General features: G+C 41.2%; 3 protein-coding genes across 8 annotated transcripts; 2 read left to right on the forward strand and 1 right to left on the reverse strand.

Moving 5' to 3' along the window:
• The first annotated feature begins 16 nt into the window (after positions 1-16).
• On the forward strand, positions 17-6,097 carry wee2 (WEE2 oocyte meiosis inhibiting kinase). Of its 4 annotated transcripts, none has more exons than XM_037253283.1 (12): positions 17-524; positions 939-1,228; positions 1,331-1,539; positions 2,162-2,219; positions 2,531-2,700; positions 3,132-3,253; positions 3,359-3,505; positions 3,666-3,773; positions 4,013-4,098; positions 4,182-4,352; positions 4,451-4,599; positions 5,771-6,097. In XM_037253283.1, exons 1-12 carry the CDS (start codon positions 488-490, stop codon positions 5,931-5,933), a joined length of 1,710 nt encoding a protein of 569 aa, XP_037109178.1. In that variant the 5' UTR covers positions 17-487; the 3' UTR covers positions 5,934-6,097. The 4 variants fall into 4 exon arrangements, with proteins under 4 accessions (XP_037109178.1, XP_037109179.1, XP_037109177.1 ...); XM_037253284.1 differs by having other exon boundaries at positions 17-435; XM_037253282.1 differs by having other exon boundaries at positions 17-1,228.
• On the forward strand, positions 2,833-7,721 carry LOC119123903 (BH3-interacting domain death agonist-like). 2 transcript variants are annotated; one of them, XM_037253291.1, is made up of 5 exons: positions 2,833-2,843; positions 6,458-6,548; positions 6,816-7,084; positions 7,254-7,387; positions 7,478-7,721. In XM_037253291.1, the coding sequence occupies exons 3-5, from the start codon at positions 6,838-6,840 to the stop codon at positions 7,670-7,672; spliced, it is 576 nt and encodes a 191-aa protein (XP_037109186.1). In that variant the 5' UTR covers positions 2,833-2,843; positions 6,458-6,548; positions 6,816-6,837; the 3' UTR covers positions 7,673-7,721. The 2 variants fall into 2 exon arrangements, with proteins under 2 accessions (XP_037109186.1, XP_037109187.1); XM_037253292.1 differs by lacking the exon at positions 2,833-2,843 and having other exon boundaries at positions 6,789-7,084.
• A 238-nt stretch (positions 7,722-7,959) lies between these two features.
• bcl2l13 (BCL2 like 13) lies at positions 7,960-18,310 on the reverse strand. Of its 2 annotated transcripts, none has more exons than XM_037253287.1 (7): positions 18,197-18,310; positions 17,515-17,717; positions 15,456-15,536; positions 15,210-15,366; positions 14,594-14,666; positions 14,102-14,233; positions 7,960-9,608 (listed from the first exon to the last, which is right to left on the reverse strand). In XM_037253287.1, exons 2-7 carry the CDS (start codon positions 17,660-17,662, stop codon positions 8,613-8,615), a joined length of 1,587 nt encoding a protein of 528 aa, XP_037109182.1. In that variant the 5' UTR covers positions 17,663-17,717; positions 18,197-18,310; the 3' UTR covers positions 7,960-8,612. The 2 variants fall into 2 exon arrangements, with proteins under 2 accessions (XP_037109182.1, XP_037109183.1); XM_037253288.1 differs by having other exon boundaries at positions 18,193-18,302.
• Positions 18,311-18,413: the final 103 nt, after the last annotated feature.

Below are 18,413 nucleotides of genomic sequence, written 5' to 3' on the forward strand. Positions count from 1 at the left end.
TCTCTCTCGCTTTCGCTCGCTCTGTTTTGTTGACGTAACCACTTCCGCCCACGTGCCCACATGACTGGCTCCACTTGGTCTATAGTGTGACCTAATTTGGTTCGTATTTAATCCTGAATCGCTTTCTGCTTGAAAAGAACGACCCTGTCGCACACATTCATTGCAAGGCATCACTAAACATGCAATTGTCGAAAAAAAAATTGTGCATCATGAAAACATGATTAACACAAGTTATAAAGCCTACATGTTTTTTTATTTTTTTTAAGATCAAAACAAACCAACCAACAAACAAAAAGGTTTGCAAACACTAAATTCGGTTTACAGATGACGTGTTCAATTAAACATTAACCCGGTGACATCATTTATTTAAACAGGAAGTAATTTACATATGAAGCGCGAAGTTCAAGCGTGGTGGTTAAGGAAAGTGGGTCGTTCGTGAGTATACGTGATAAAAGTACATCAAAATTCAGGGGTTATACGACGTTTTATGAACTCAATAAATAGATTAACGATCGGATTAGCAGGTAAATTCGCCCTTGCGACAAATGTTACTAATTCCGGTATTGACGATAGCCCAAAATGTCGCATAACATAATGTGCAAATGATAGGAGGATGCACGCAATGTGTTTGTAAAAATGATGATCGCTACATATACCGATCTAAACAATTAAATATTTAAAAAATATATGTTTAGTTGGTTTATAGGGAGCAAAAAGAAAGTAGTAAAAAGGAAATTAATTTAAGATAAACTTTATTTTTATAAAAGGTTTTGGTCACAGAAAATGCTTACTTAACATTATTGGAAGTGAAGACAGTTTGAAATTTTGATATTTCAAGAATCATGATGTAGATCCCTATAATATGCTTAAAACACATAAAGATGATATGTCAGACTTAGTTGGCTGTCAGATGTTTGACAACTCTGTTGTAAATGAAGGCCCCAGCATGGCGAATTTGTTCGATGAGATCTCCCAGCGGCTGGATTTCTCCAGTTGTGGAAAGGTCGGCAGTGGCAGCCGCAGCCGCAGCAGCAGTGGCAGCGACAACAACTCTGATGACTGCACATCTAGGATGCAAAGTCCCAGCAGCCCTGCGTGCAGAACACCCAGGGTGCAGCGCCACCGCAGTCGAAACAACGCCATATCTTCACCTTTGAACTGCACCAGCCCCATTCCTTACGCCACTTGGAAGAAGTTGAGGCTTTGCGATTCCCCCAGCACTCCAAAGGTAGGGGGAGTCACTCCTTCCCTCTTGTAGCATTCAATGTAGTCTATCAAAATACATTCGTAATGCCAAATTGTCATCCCTATTATGCAACACCCACCCCAGAGTCTGTTGTCCAAGTCGTCGCAGCCTTTTTCCAGCACTAAAATAAATCGACAACCCAGGACCCTGCGTTTCGCCTCGGCTGTTTCAAGCCTCATCCAGGTGCCTTCAGTCAATGTGAACCCATTCACCCCCAATTCCGAGAACAGGTTCAGTGAGCGGCAGTGGAAAAATTGCTGTAGGAGTGATACTGATGCAGACTATGGACACAGGTAAAGTCTGGAATTTTAATCCAGTGCGTTAAAAAATATTTGTCCAATCATTTTTGGTCTAGTATAAAGTGGGAAAAATAAATACAAAGTGTTTTAATTCCTTAACTGTTTGCATAATCTGGATGAAATCCGCTTCAATTTAAAGCGGAAAGTCTGCCGCACAGTCACGTTTGTTTTATTTCAAATAGATTATGGCCCAAAAAAATGAGATTGGTGTGAGTCTTGCCTATGGACCTGACTGCACCAGTCAAGAGAATCAAACCTGCAGCCCATCAGTCACAGGCGACCTTCTTAATCACTCGCCTAATGGCCCACGTGTAACGAGACATATTGATTATTCGGCCAGTTTCCTCCCGGAGGGAAAATGGCGCTTTGGAATCTGTGGTTGAACACTGTTTGTTGTGAGACACCGGTTTTCAATGCGTTAATTTTAAGAAAAAAATTTCCTGAGAATAATAAAAAGTATTATAATCAGATTCAACTGTTGCCATCAACCTTAATTAACTGCACAGGGAATCTTAACATTCACAATCAGCATTGTGTAAGAATTAGCCAACTGTATTATGAATACAAAAAAAAAGTGTCAAAATAATAATCAACTTAACTGTATTTTGTCTTTTAGATTAAAACACAGCCTGACATCATCAGAGGAGGATGATGAAGCCTTCCTACCACCAAAGGTATTTTTATCTCTGACTGCACCTCCCTATCGAAACCTGCGTCATCCTTGGCTGCCTCCTCCATTTTATTTGCTTTCCAAACTGGCATGCCTCCAATTCACCTTCCGGAATTCCTTAGCGGAATCTCTGACCGAACCAAAGCTGTCAAAATGTGCACACAGGTTGTGGATTACTATACATGGTAGCACAAATGACAAATCTCCTCCTGGCTATTACCAAATTAAAGATTCAGCATGATGACGCAGGTTCTTTCTTTAAAGATGCTTTGTCCTTCTGTGTGTGTGTGTGCTTGTGTGTGTGTGTACACTCAGAGGCAAGCTGTCCAAGCCCTCATGTTGTCACGGTACGAAAGTGAGTTCCTGGAGCTGGAACGTATTGGCGTGGGTGAGTTTGGAACCGTTTACAAGTGTGTGAAGAGGCTGGACGGTTGCCTGTACGCCATCAAACGATCCCGACGGCCCCTCGCAGGCTCTGCAAACGAGTGAGTTGGCGGCACGGCACTGCTGAGATTTTACCTGGCTCCTGTTTGTATGCAGTGTTCCGTCTACAGAATGGTCCAGCTAAACTAACCTATTCTTTGCCCTCCACCTGTAGTAACCGTATGTTCTCACAGCACCTATGAAAGTCAAATCTTATTTGAAGGGGAAGTCATACTACTCGATTAAAAGACAGAAAACATAAAACATTTACCCATACTCTAATTCCTTAAATATACTCATATATGCATATAGTATTTTAGAGACTTTACATCTGCTGCATGGATGGATGGATGAACGTAATATGTAGTGTTCACTAAATTGTCTCACAGATGTCTAAGCTTTGATTTGCTTTTTTTACGTTTACTAGGATTATAATACATATTGATTGAGCAGCAGAATTTGATAAAATGCGTAATACTTCATGTCCTCTTAGGCAGCTGGCTCTTAAGGAAGTGTATGCACACGCAGTTCTTGGCCACCATCCCCATGTGGTTCGCTATTATTCTGCGTGGGCCGAGGAAGACCACATGATTATTCAGAATGAATACTGTAATGGTAAGGTGTTTTTTTTTTTTTTTTACTTGATTTTAAGTCTAAAATTGTATCTGCATATGTGATTTAGCTCATGTCACACCCTTGTTTTGTTTGTGCTTGAGCTAGGTGGAAGTCTCAGTGATGTCATCAAGGCAAAGGAGATGAATGGGCAGATGTTTTCTACAGACGAGTTGAAATATTTGCTATTGCAAGTGTCTATGGGTCTGAAGTACATCCACAGTTTAGGACTTGTGCACCTGGACATCAAACCGAGTAAGGTTGAATTTTCTTACACTATCTGTATTATGTCAAATCACAAAATTAACACATTTATTAATTAATAAACACAGGAGTTGTATAATTTGATGCTCATCCAAAATTGTGCAGTTTTGGTTAACGTTTTTCCCCCTGTAAATTTCCTTTGGATCTTTAGGTAATATTTTTATCTGCCAGCGTACTGTTTCAAGCACAGCAGGTGAGGTGGAGAGTGAGGAAGAGGAGGATGAAGGAAACCACCCAGCAGGAATTGTGTACAAAATTGGTACGAATGATGATCGATGAATGACTCGTGGTACATTTCCACTACAGGAATTATGTAGGCCCATAGAGTATTTGGCCCATGGGAACTATGACACGATTTAGTCCCAGTATAATTCATCCGGTCCAGAAGAACACTTTGCAAGTGCAGTAATGCTGTCAAGAGGTTCAGGAACTTAACTAAAAGTTTGTGTAACTTCAGGCAGAGAATGTCTTAAATATGTTATCATGAATCCTCAACAGGCGATCTGGGTCATGTGACATCAACCAGTAATCCTCAAGTTGAGGAAGGGGACAGCCGCTTTTTGGCCAAGGAGATTCTTCATGAGGTAAAATGGAGCCCATAAAAATAATCTATAGGACACATTGTAAAGCTTTATTGTTTTTTTATGGACATCTTTATATTCACCAGGACTACACCCATCTTCCCATGGCAGACATCTTTGCTTTGGGACTTACCGTGCTGTTGGCTGCAGGGGCTCCACCAATGCCCCAAAATGGAGATGAGTGGCATCGGCTCCGAGGGGGTAACCTTCCCATGCTTCCAAGGGAGCTATGTGCTCCTTTAAGAGACCTGCTTCTGGTACCCCTTACTTTGTAAAGTTTGGCTGAGTTTAGGTTGTGGAAAAACACCTTGTACAGTCAAAACCTGACCATTTTTTTTTTGCATCTTTCTTTTAGTTGATGTTGGATCCAAATCCCACCAAACGGCCCTCAGCCAAGGAGCTGTGCAAGCACAGCGTCTTAAGACAGGAGAAGACCGGAAGACTGGCGGCGCAGCTGCGGCGTGAGCTAAACGTAGAAAAGTTCAGGACAGCCATGCTTGAAAAGTAAGAAAGAAATACAAATGAGTTAAGCTTCATTCACACTGCAGTTCCAAGTTTTGATTTCCAAATGAATGCGCTTATCTAATTAAAAAATATATCTATGCCTTAACATTTAAAATGACAATATCTATCATGGCCCTGTTTACATTATTGTTATGTACTTCATTTTTATCACAGAAGTAAGGTCACATTATCGAAGTGCACCATTAAATACGACCAGCAGATGTCACTTTTATCATGGATCGCTTTTGTATTTTGATTGCATTCTTAGTTTTTTTTTTTTTTATTATGCATAATCACATCAACCTGGAGATAGGTATTCTTCCAAATATGTTTCTATTTAAAGCCGTCCATATTATTTAAAATATTTTAGAATGACCTAAGCATCACATTTAAACATCATGTCAGGTTCATCTTTAATTAAATGACCAAAAACAGAATTGTATCGCTGGCCATGATGTTTGCTTGCCAGAAGCTGAACTGCGACCAATGTTTACGGCCCAGGCTTGACGCAGTTTGATTTACTCACTCACCTGATATGTTCTGTGTGGGAGTCCTTACAACCGCTCCATCAGATAACATCGATGCCCCCCAACCTGAATTTAGTTATAGTTTTTATGACTTTTTTTTTTTTTGTCAAGGAAAAAAAAGGTGGCAACCTTTTGCATTGCACAAAATCACGTGATAGGCCTTGAGTTTGACACCTGTGATTTAGTGTGTATAAATTACAGTGGCAGGCTGTGAAATTGATATCCGGGCCTTCAGTGGAAACTAAAACCGCCATTGATATTTTCAAAATACAACACAACTCTGCCATGTACATTTGGAGAAGTTCAAAATCAATGTATCAAGACACAAACGTTTCAATAAAATAAAACATACCAGAGACAATGATTTCATTTTTTGAAATGATAATAATAATAATAATAGTTATTTAATGTATGCGGATCGCTGTGTTTTGCGAGTCAAACTTGGCTTGCTCTGACCAAACAAGCAGTGGATATAGGTCATGTGAGACAAATGTGAAATCTGCTTCAAAAACCGTCCCAAACAAACTTCAGCTTTGCTGCCTGAAACAATGGATCAGGTCATCTTTTATGTATGCCAACAGATAGTCTTGCTGACCCTGATGTGCCACTATTGGGACTTTTGTTAACATGTTTTTTCTTTACAGAGAGCTCCAAGAGGCACGTCAGGCCGCTCTTCCCCCCATGAGCCCTCTGCCTGACTTGAAACTTCTTGAAAATACGGGGTCACTACCAAGATCTGGGAGGAAACTTGTGGGTAGAAAGACTGGGCGGTCCATGAGCTTTGGTTGTCCAGGGTATCAAGTGTGATGGGAGGAAGCCCCATTGGAAGCTTGTCCATTGGTGTGCATGTAACCATTTTGCTAGTTCTGAAAATAAGTGATTGCAATCACTTGGCAAGTGCTAGTTAAACCACAGTGTACTTTGCTATTTTTAATTTTTTTTTTACTGTGAATAAACATTTTAAGAATTAACTTTTTTTGCTTATTCTGTTTAAATATTGAAATTAACCTGTCATTTTGAATGAGGATAAGCAGCAGTATTAGCAGAAGAAAATTCAAAGCTACCATGGGGAATTTCCCGAGTTGTTGTTGTTCATGTTATTCTTACTGTCAAGTTGTCACCACACTGACACTTAAACTCGTTGGGTCCTTCAAAATGTTTCATGTCCATAAATCCATTTGATATCCCTTTTTTAAACCTAGGTATATGCAAGCCTATATGTGTACGCAAACTTTTTGGACGTAACCTGTGTGCATTTTCTTTGGGCTGCGTTCAAATCGAAAGCATATTTTGGACCACGTGATCAATTGAAGCTCCACCTCAAACTTCAGTGGTGATGGCGTGATCACTTGCCCAGATGAGGAAACTGTTGTGGTGCATCTAATAACCAGGGAAGCTTTGCTACGTTACAGGCGACCTATTGTAAGTAAAAAGATTTTACCTGTGGCTCAAATAAGTTGATTTTAAAAGTTTTGATTCAACAACGGCTAACCAGCTAGCATTCGACCAACGTAGCGTTAAGATAACCTGACTAGCTTGTTTAGGCGTTCGTCACGAGCTCATCTTTTGAAGAAGACTGGTGGTTAACGATGTACTGCTTGACAAATATTTGTTACTTCACTTAACTGATTTAAAACTCTGTCACGGTGTGTACCGTGTTTGACAAACCACCTCCATCTCCCTCTTCAGGACGGTAGTATTCAACAAAGTGATGGATGATCTGACAAAGTTGGCCAGCGAGCAAAACGCCGCTTTGGTGGTGTTGAGCTTCCTCCAGGCGGACTGCAGTGACGTGCAGTATAACAAGGCAGTTTGCTCTTTGGGGAATGAGCTAACAGAAACTTGGAGGAGCAGTTGCGAAGAAGATGATGGAGTCATTGAAAGTGACGGATACCTGCCCGTATCCAACGCGGAACTCATCGCAGACATGGAGCCTGGAGTGGAGCACTACTGGCCTGGTGAGTGAACTCCATGTACTCAAGTAGTACCGATAGTGTAGCTGTGTTAAAAAAAGAATTCTAGGACTGGTGACTCAAATGACATGTCAAATAAGTTTAACCCCTCATCGTGGACCAGACAATCTTGCGAGGGTTGTGGTAGGAAAACACATTTATGACTTCCTGTAAGGTGGTGAAGATGAAGCAAGGGACCTGCAGGAGATTGCAGCCAGACTGAGAGAAATTGCTGCCCGATTTCAGCAGAATGTTGTGGACCAGGCTGCCCTAAACCTGCGCAGGAATATCCTGTCCTCACCCAGTGAGGTGAGTCTTCTCTCAATTACGACACTCACCATAAACTCAACAGTCATTTTCCCAAAACGTGTCATTTGCTGCTTGACTGTGGTTTTGTAGCAGTGGCTGGACCTCCTAAAAAGTGAAGTTCAGAGGGCCATGATGATGGTTGGGTTGGAGCAACTGCCCCAGGAGAGGGTCATCTTGGCCCTCAGCCTCACCCTGATGAAGCAAGTGTGTGTACACAGCCCACAATTGCTTCGAGATCTCTTCAACACCGCGCTGCGGTATGTCAGTCTTCCGAGGCCAAGGTGACTTCAAGTGGGAAGGATGAGAAAGAATAAATGTGAAGTGTTTGCAGGGGGGGAAAAAAAATGAAATGTTAAGCCACTTTTCAAAAACGACTGTTTAAGTATCGTTTTTGACCGTTAGTCTTATTTTGTAAACAGGAATGCAACGTTTGTGTAACGTTTGACATGTGATTTTGTGAGTTCTATTTTTGTCAAATGTTCATGTATACACTGTATTGCATTCAATTACCTCTACTTTGTAAAATGTTAAAATAAATGGTGGGTTTTTTTTTTTGATCATACCATCAAAAACATTGCCATTTTCTTTATTTTCAAGTGCCTGTAAGGATTCAGCAAATTCCAAAGTTTGATGGAATCTCAATGGATATTCTCTTTTTGTTTGACTTTTCTGCTTTGGTCACCATTCAATGTTCACCCAAAAGGGAAACTTTCTGCAGTTTACATCACAGTGACACCAAACCTGTACTGAATAAAAATGCATAAATAAAAGACAGCAGCTTGGAAAACAGAATATTGAAGTGGATTTTCATGTGGCAAGGTTAACTGAACAGCAGCAAGTCTGCTAAATTGAGAATTTTCCATGTGTTTATTTTTAAAAAGACTTAACATGTTTATGTGCTGCAGCTTTTTCAATGATCGATGTAAGCATCGACTAAAGCATCTTACGGTATGACTGAGCATCCATACTCATTTAAAAATACTACATATAACAGTGACGGTAGTGGTACAAATCAGTAGGACAATTTAATAAGTGTAGAGGGAATCACATGGCACACAAAATGATGAATAAGGAGAGAAACCAAAACCGTGATTGTTTTAAACATCAGGGGAAGTGGAGCCATAGACCACGGATGGAAAACGCATCTTTAGTCTATTCAATTAATTGATTCCTACCACATCTTTTCATGTGTGATCTAATCCCCTGAGAAGGAAACGCGTCTATTCTACTTCCTCCTATAGTTTATGACACCATACGCCATCACAGCAGTGAGGAGCACCAAGGCAGCTCCACCATACAGCAGAACCTGGAGCTCTGATGTTGGATCTGCCGGCACTGGGGGCTCTTCTGCAGCGGCCTGCGCGGGGGTCTCTGGGACTGGGGTTGCAGCTGGTGGGACATCGAGCTCGCTCGGGGCCTCTGGTTCATACTGGGGAGGCACACTTACAGGCTCCAGTTGTGGTTCAGACGGGGCTTTGGGCTCTGCGGTCTGGCCCTGCTTAGCCGGAGATGGGGGCGCAGCCTCTACAGGCACAGAAGCAGTCGGGCTTTCTGGTGCAGGTGCTGGTTCTACTATAGGAGCAGGTAAGGGTGCCACAGGTTGCGGTTCAGGTGGAGGAGGAGCAGCAACTTCTGAGGCTGGAGGAGGAAGCTCTGGTTCTAAAGAGATAAGGGAAGGTTCTGTAGACAAGCTTAAAGGTGTTTCTATGACTACAGGCTCGTCCAGTGAAATCAGGGAGGCAGGTTCCTCCAAGGTCAGGGGAGCAACAGGAATCTGGCTCCTAATTTCCTCTCTGAGCTGGGCTAGCTCACTCTCTGTACCCAAGACACTCATCATGCTCTCCTCGATCGCACCGCTTTCACCTCCTTCCTCCAGCAGCTCGGCTTCCTCGCGCTCCACATGGACAATGTCCGAGTTGGAAGAATTGTTTTCGCTGCGCTCTTCGGCCAGGGCTACGCCCTCGTTGCTGTCCAGGCTCTTGATATCTTCGGGGTCCATCGCGCACACCTGCGCCCACGACTCGTGGCCGGCCAGCGACACGGGTAAGCTCTCCGCCTGCCAGGAGCTGTGCCCGCTGCTGCTGTCTGCTGCACACAGCAGAGACGACTGCGGGCTCAGCCGGTCGGGCGCTTGCTCCCCCGACAGGATGTAGATGTCGTTGCTGTCTTCGGCGATGGCAACGCCTCGTTCGTCTTCTGAACTAAGGCCAAATATTTCCCCCTGTGGAGGACAGAGTGTAGAGAGTTTATATTGTGGACAGTAGCAAACTAGAATACCTGCGCTTACCCCTAAACAAGTCTACTTGGGATCAGCAGCAAACTGTAAAGTACATTTTTATGTACTCGAAGCAAAAGGGGAAGCAATTTCAGATGCCCATTTTGGGCAAAAGGCGGACTATGGTGCATTCTGGGTTGGTCACGTCAGTCACAGGACACATAACGGACAACCTTGCATCACAGAGTGAGACTTGAACTCACATTGCCTGCTCAAAGGTCAGGCAAGTGAACCGTTAAACCATATCAATGACACTCACACAAACCAATGTATCATTTTTCACTCATTACACCCATCAATATTGTCAAGGATTCAGACATTCGTGGGCTGGACACTTCATAAGGTACACCGATGACCCACCTTGACAAATCCACAATTTCATTTACTGGAAAGAGAGGTATGAATTTCTCCATACAGTATGTTTATCGTGTAAAACTGCACTGAATCATCCTGTAAGCGCCCTTTTCGCAAAGATGAAAAATGAGGGAAAAAATATACATGCAAAAACAACAATTCTTCAATGTCTGTTTATGTATACATCTTCCAATTGCATCTTTTTAGGGTGCCTTATTGATTTAATAGTTTCATCTGCGAATGTGCTTTTAATTTGCGCTAAGCTAAAAAGTGCTGTCATTCACCTGCAGCACTGTGTTTTTGTTTCTTAGCTTTGTGTGCCACCTAGCGCAATAAAGCTACCGGCCACTACAAGCATGAATGCCTGTGCTGCGTCATCCTGTGTTACATAACCAAACATATCATTATGATCTAGTGCGACAACTGAATGACACCAGTTCGTCTGCCTAAGCCAAAAGCCGTGAACGCAATGTCATCAAATAAAACTTTGTTACAATGAATTTACATTTGATAACAAATCATTATAAAGGTCACAAACTTGCCCTAGGTTATTCATTTGCATGACATGCTTTCTGCCTACTGGGAATACCTTCAAGACAGAGTGACTCATTTAGGATAGTTTGAAGATAAGGTTGACAATCAAAAATGATTGACCAATAATTCATAAATGGCTTGGTTATTTATTCCCCCCCCCCCCTCCACAACAACAACAGCTGCACCATTCAGGAATTAGATTAAAATTTAATAGCCACAACCGTTATCCAACATTGGCTTTTGCTGTAAGCTGATTTGCATGAGAGAGTGCTTTAGAAAAAAGAAAAAAAAAAATCCACCATCAGGATACATCATCCATCGTCATCAACTAATCTGGAGGGGACAGTGCTGTCATGTGGTGTTAAGGCCATTGGAAAAAAGAAAATCCATACGGGAATTTGTATTGCATTCGGCTTTCGTGCAGGTTCAAAAATGCATCAGGGGAGAGTAGGAGTAATTAAAAATGGTGAAAGGAAAATTTGGAGTTGAAGGTTGACCAATGTCAACCTAAGACGTTCCAGTGCTCAGTAGTGGCTATGAGCAGCAAAGGGATGTTGTCAGACCAATCTGATTGGGGGCTTAATAATTGTCCTAAATCAATGCTTTTTACCTTTACAAAGTTATACTGAGCAATTAAACTGGTTAAAATAGACCAGAATATACAGAAGTGTGCTGATACTTGACCCACGATTTACGCAATAATGAACAACTAGATGAGGAACCCAGAAAACAAGCAACTTCACGAAATCCATTTCAATATCAACGTCTGTCATTCTTGTCATTCTTCCGTCACATCATTCTCCACCCATTTCTCCTTCATTTCCTATCTCAGTAGGTTACACAATATCGCGAGTCGCTTATAAACGTCACAACATCTGGGAGACATTTGTGATGGTTATGAGCGGAGTAAAGTCCTGCAAAATGGCTAACAGGGCAGTCACCATTCTGTGTTAGCCTGACACCTTACTGACAAGCACAGAAAAGAATAATACTGCATTCACTTAACTACTGAAACCGGATACAGGATGTTGCTCACAACAATGCAAATCAGCATAAGCCAGAAATCATGAAAGGCCACTCACAGATCAAATTTAACACTAATACATAAAATTTAAAAGGCACCTTTACCTCACAAGTGAAGGTCAGCTGAAGCAAAGAGTTACACAGAAGCCAACATGAGGGAAATAAACCTGCTCAGTGGAGGGACATTTCTGTGATACTATACTATTAAGCCATAAAATAACATCAGTCCCCATTTTGGAACTCACATTAGTTCCCTAAGCCCATTGATAATATTGTATGGACCTGACCACTAATATATTCCATGGGAGTAATAATGAGTACATCATTTTAATTATTGCATTGAATAGAGGATAAGTAGAGGAGAAAAAAACGCATTACAAGTGGGCCATTTTAATCCCTTCTGATGATGCTTCCACAGGGTTGTGAGAGCTATTTTTATTTTAGAGCGACCAGTCAGGCACTCTGCTCTATTCCAGATTCGTGTCAAAGTCAAGGCATGGTGATGCACATATTTCACACATGAGCTGGCTCTTACATAACATAGGGAGGGTACAGTCGCACGATGCAGGCCGGGGAGGAACGTGCCGTGACAAGGGCTGAGCCAAACCCATTACATACAGATTCTTGTCCTGGCAACACTTGGTTCCAAAAGGCAGTTGGGCAAAATGTGAGCCGACTGTCCCGTGAAATAGCCGATGTGCAGTTTCTACTGCAAGCATTGAGACCAACATAGCGGACAAAGTACAAGCTAGCTGGACGACCTTTAAGGTCACGAGTCTCTTCATAAACATTTCGCAAATATGTCCTCCCCCCTCTTGCGTGCCCCTGGCTCTGTCCTGTTTATTGGGGGCTACTGGTTTTGTTCTGGCCAAATGAAGCATACGCCACATTCAGGTCATAATAATCGGCATTGTATTCGGAAATGTGTAACAAACGACTCCGTCCTAACCATTCAATCGCCTGCGCAAAGATTGTATAAGGGCAGATTTGCTTTTCATTTAATGTACCATAAAAAGTATGCCCAATTTGTGTGAAATACAAAACTGTGAACTATAGCGTGCGATTTATTAAATTCAATAATGTCCATTTTTCACTATGGAAATTGACACTTTGAAAGAAACGTGTGTAGTGCTTAAGTGGTAAATGCCGTTATTAACTCTTAAAGATGGAAGTCGACAATTTTGCTATATAAACTATAAAAAGTCAGTCATTCTCCAAATCTTTTAGTACCTAACATTTTAATCTCTGTATTCAGAAGTACCAACGGAATAATGACAAAGGCAGAAAATACTACCCGAGCTCCAAAGATTTATGCTACTACAGGAGCTATAATAGAATAACGCAATGTGAAAGTACATCCTACCTGAGTGCAAAGTCTGCAAAGTGCCAAGGACAAGCTCGACGTTACTCTTGCTGCCACCAAGCTACTTTCCCTCCCCTTCCAATGATCAAGCCTGTATACAGGCAGCCGCCTCCTTTCTCTTCACCCCTCCGTTGCTGAGCCTGCCCCAGCACATCATCTGTTCATCCCCTGTGACATAACGCTGGGGCAAGAATGTAGCCTTGTACAGAACGAGCACACTGCGTTCTTATTCGGTTGCGTTAAAAAAAAATAAAAAATATATAGTATATATATATATATATGTAGTAATATGGACTAAAGCCGTGGTTAATATGTCAAATCTCATGACGCAACATATACGTCAGCATGACCTTGTTCATATGGATGATTTGTGACGCAATGTTTTAGTGAACTATGATGGATTATTAGAAACTCACTGATATCACAAAGGCCGGTGTTCCTATTGCGACACTACAGTAGTTGAAGAAATTGTGAAGCAATTTCTCTGTGTATTAAAATGACTTGCAGGATATTCAAATCTTTATTAATTGTAGAGTGCCTGTGGAAACACCTTTTTTTCCCCTAAATCCTGTAACAGTGTAACTACTGAGAGACATTCCAACTCATGACAGAGCTACAAACAGCAGAATGTTGTAAACTATTGCGCAGGTAAATATTTGCACATCTTCTCCGCTCAGGGCAAATCAATCAGAACATTAACTCAAGAGTAGCACAAGATTGTAGGTCATAAACTTATATTCCTATGGATGTACAATAGTACTTAAGTACACTTATGTACTAGAATTCCCATTTATATTTTTGAGTCTTGTTAACCAGTTGAACCTGAAAAATGTGAAACTGGATCTATGAAAGTGGCTCACTGACGCCCTCCTCTGTTCATTTAAAGTGTTAGAAATAGCTGAACAGGGCCGGTCTTGGAAATTGAGGATTTCCACCTGACAACGGCAATACCCTTTTTTGCTTTAATATACATAATTATAAATTCTGGTCGTTATTCTTCACTCTATTGTCTGGGATAACTTGACCTTGCGGTGAGACATTTTGTCTTTTTTTTTTGTATTAATGAATGCATGGATATTTACCGACCCGTACGGGTGCTATTTTAAAAAACATAAACACTAATTTGAAGCTCAGAATGCAGTGAGTAGAAATGTATCGCACTTACGTATCCCCCTTGCTGGCTGATGTATTCTCCCTGAGCCTCCTCCAAGAAGCGCACTCCGAGATGAAGCAGGGTTGAAACATTGTGCTCTTCTTCACTTTGCAAAGCCTGAAGCAGCACCAAAGGCACAAGCACCTGGGATACAAAGAGGAAGTAGTAAATCAGCAACAAGGAAGGCGAAATAGTAGCCGAGCGGAAGGAGAGAGGATGTACAAAAATAAGCAGGAGCAAGTGAAATAGAGGAAGTTAAATGGTCGAGAGATATAGGGGAAGTGGAGAAAGTTGTAATAAGGGAGAGCAGTACAGGAGGAAGGAAAAGAGGAAATAATGGCTGGATTAAAGTCGCCAAGAAAGGTCAAAACAAAGAAAAAGAATATACATTGAAACTACATCAGCAAGAAATGGTGCAAACCCCAAAATAATGTGGTTCACTTTCATTTTCAATAAATAAATAAATATATAAATAATAAGGTGTTCGATGGAATCAAAGCTCACCTTCCTCCATCCTCCCTGTGTGTGTGTTAACAGGTCCAGTGTTGTATCTCGGAATCTCTCAAACTCGAGAGGCCTTAAACACAGACATGGAGTCATGAAATATAAAATGGATTTCTTTTAATCCAGATTTCAGACACACATTAGGTCATTGTGATTTTATTGTACTGCACCAGTGTAAATGTTAATGTGTGTATAATTGACATAAATGAATATTATTGATAAAGCTGGCTGGACTGTGAAGTAAATTGAGTTTTCCCAGTTGATGGGAATGTCTGCCTGAAAACTGTCTGACATCTACTATTTTGGTTTAGCAATTTCTTAAGACATTCAAGAATATATTTAAATAACAATTTCATGTGCAATATTAAGTACATTAAAAGAGTTTAAAGTGATAAAATTAATTCAATAGTATGTTATTAAGAATTCGGTTGATCAAGTCTCTACTGGGCTGTAGAGGCAGTCCGACATTTATTGCTTAGTGACGGTCAATTTTCCCCAAAGCTAAATGCCCATTTGAAACAACAACTACTCGATTTGACTTTTAAATAAAATGAAATGTCCTTGTCCCACAAATGTTAAACAGTGCTTTTACAAGTTGCCATAGTAACAAACCGACCCCGCGAGAAGTGCGTGGACAGCTCCTCTCAGTTGAGCGTCCAGCTCTCCAACTAGACGATCTTCGAGCTCAGCGAGACAGTCTTCAATTGATGTCTCAGGGTTGACTGGACTGAACACCAAGGACGTGCGACGGTCAAACCCTGTGCTGGAAAAGGCTGAGAATTCAAAAAGAAGTCAGGTTTGCAAACAAGCCAAGAAAGCAACAGGTTGAGTGACTATTTGTGTCAGTCAGTGAGTGACTTACAAGCCTCAATTTCATCTTCAAGTCGTCTCAGCTCTTCTTCTACCTGCTCTTTAACAATGCTGGCGCTCCTGCTTTCTGAGTCTGTTGAAAATAAAAATTGAAACACGCAACATATTGTTAGCCAAATAGACAACTTTTAACTTGCTTCACCAAATCAAGCAAAGTAGCCACAAAGTAGCAAACTGCTTCGTGTAGAGTTTGCCGGGGAACTGCGCCACCTTGTGGCTACTCTCTCTCGGTCATGTAATACGCCGTTAAAAAACGAGTACCTGGAGATTTGAATAATGCTCGACATTTTAAGATACTATCATAACTGCAGGCTCAGTGAGCACTTAAATCAGACAGGCGCGAGCACAAAATACTGGAATGGTACAGGTTTTTAATAAAGACTCTCAAACACTTGACTCAGGAATAGATTACTTTTGGTTCCATTATTTATTAGGCCCTAAGAGGGGACACTTTCTAAATCCAATCAAACGGGAGTAATGGGACTTTACAAGTCTACAGTTCCTGAAATTAGGGGTGTTTCACTAATAATAGAGAAATCTGTGTTCAGCAGCACTACTTTTTGGACGGTGAAACTAGTGCGTAAACATTCTAAATGCTGCAGCCACTGTTTTCCAGCCTTAGGTTCCACAATATTAAGACATTCTCTTTTCAACACGTGGCTGAAAAATGTGTCCACATATTGCATACAGACACGACACGCATGCCGAGCTCACGCCCTGAGTGAAATATTTATAAGGTTCAGTCTACGCAGCTGAGGGCATGATGAATCACGCAAGGTACACAAAACAACTGACTCAACATCGACCTGGCGAGGAGCACAATCTTTCAATGTAGAAATCACAGATAAAAGACACGCATTTCATAAAGTAGATTATTTGTTTTTGCATTATTCATCTGCCTTTCTGTAGAAAAAGGCAGCTTGACTGTTGGCAACAGCAAAATTAAACTGAGGGAATACAACCAGTTTTCAAAAAGCGGCCACTGTCCACACATTGTCTCTATCTGTGGCTTGGACACGACTACCCAGAGAATCACTGCTGTTTTTTTTGCTGTCGGCTGGGTGCTGTTTTAGCATTCAATCATGCAGTTACAAGGCCAGCTATTCAGCTTGGCTCCATTAATGTGTGAGTGATCCTGCGGTGATTACACATGACAAGCTGTCAGAAATTGGACCGGGTCATGCGGAAAACAGGGATCAGACATTCATCAGCTCGGCCACGCCTATAGCAAGCAAACACACGACATCAGTGGAGACGGGAAATACCGAAAATTCACTTTTTTACATAACTTGCAGATGTTTGCTTTTATGTAACACAATGTTACTTTCATTTTACTTTCTAATCCTGCTTCTCTCCATTTATAGAACCTAAACATAATTTAGGAGTATGATGTCATTTTAGTGATCAGCAAGGACACTGTAGTAAATTCAGTTTTGAGAGTATGTGGTGTTCATCATCCATTTGTTATGCTAACAATGTTTAAATTTAGCTCACAGGACGTAACCACATTCCATATTTGATACATCTGTAATCAGTCATGACCAAAAGTTTTGCTTACTGTTTTGTGCAGCACCAACTTTACCACATCAGCATTTTATAAGAATATTTCAATAACTACTGTATTATATTATGACAAACAAAAATAAATATATTCTAAGTAGGATAACAGATGTTTACAAAAAGTCAAGCATTAAGAACTCTGACAATATATGAATTTTAAAAACTCATGCTGGAAATGTATTGTGGTCAACCTGTTGATGCTCACTCCTTTCCCAAGTGTGTTGTGTATAATTTTGAGTGCACTGCATTTTTCTTTTGAACATTTAGACCCCCGTACAAATTGGAGTTAATAGTGTACTATAAAGGGAATGAATAGTGTGCACATTTTGACAAATGACTAATAAGGACAAATGATAAATAAAAGCAGGTATCACCCCTGCCAATGCCATATTAGATAGATATCGGCATTGGAATATACTCTAGGCTGCAATTTTGGCATATTATCGTTCGCGGAATAGCTATACTGGGACACTTTGCTTGTTTTTGCTCACCTCCAGATGAAATGAGTGCAGAGTGCCGTCGACCTGCAGGCAGCCGTCCCAGGTAGGTGAGCACTATGTACTTGGTTTCATAATGGAAATTTGTAGGCACAGCGGCGGCGATTGGGGCAGAAGGAGGGGGGGAGTATGAGGTAGCCATGGATGAAAAGTTGTGTCACACTCCTGGGCACATATGTTGCTGCAGGACGCTCCACCTGAATTGAGAAAGAGGCAGAGTTTTGGAGGTAGCACAAGTATGATTAGAAACACCCATTCACATCATACTAAATGCAAATCAGTATTTAAATGTGTGTATTTTGTCCTAAAACAACTCTTAAGAGTACATGTATGACACTGTGTCTCACAGCAGGAATAAGTAAATATATTTTGGCATTTAGAATGCCACCTGCCCATGTGTCATAGAGCAGATTTTGCAATATGCATAAATGCTAATTATAGTCAAAGTACAGCCAAACTCTATTAAGATGATAGACAGTGGTTATGAATATTTTCAATGGCAAATCAGACACGTGTTTTTAATAGTGGGAAAAGTAGATGGGTCGTCTTCAAACCACCACGCACAACAGCCACACAAAAAATAATGCGTTTCGATAGCGCAGCGTTTTCGATTGCTATTTCTGCAACGTCAATCCTGACTTTGAGTGAAATGAAGCCCAATGAAGGACACACCTACCGTCCTTGAATAAAGGCAGCCAGATACTGACAAACGAGAGGCCGAAGGGGAACTCGTGCAGGATATCTTTGCACGAAAGGGAGCCCTTGCCGTCAAAAAGGCAGTGTGCGTTAAGAACAATCATAAGCTAGCAAAAGTGGAATACCAATAGTTCTTGTTCAGCCTTCATACAAAAACTATGCGTGAATTTATTTCTTTCCGTACAATCACAAGTTTC

This window comes from Syngnathus acus, chromosome 6 (assembly GCF_901709675.1).
Source record: "Syngnathus acus chromosome 6, fSynAcu1.2, whole genome shotgun sequence".
Taxonomy (NCBI): Eukaryota; Metazoa; Chordata; class Actinopteri; order Syngnathiformes; family Syngnathidae; genus Syngnathus; species Syngnathus acus.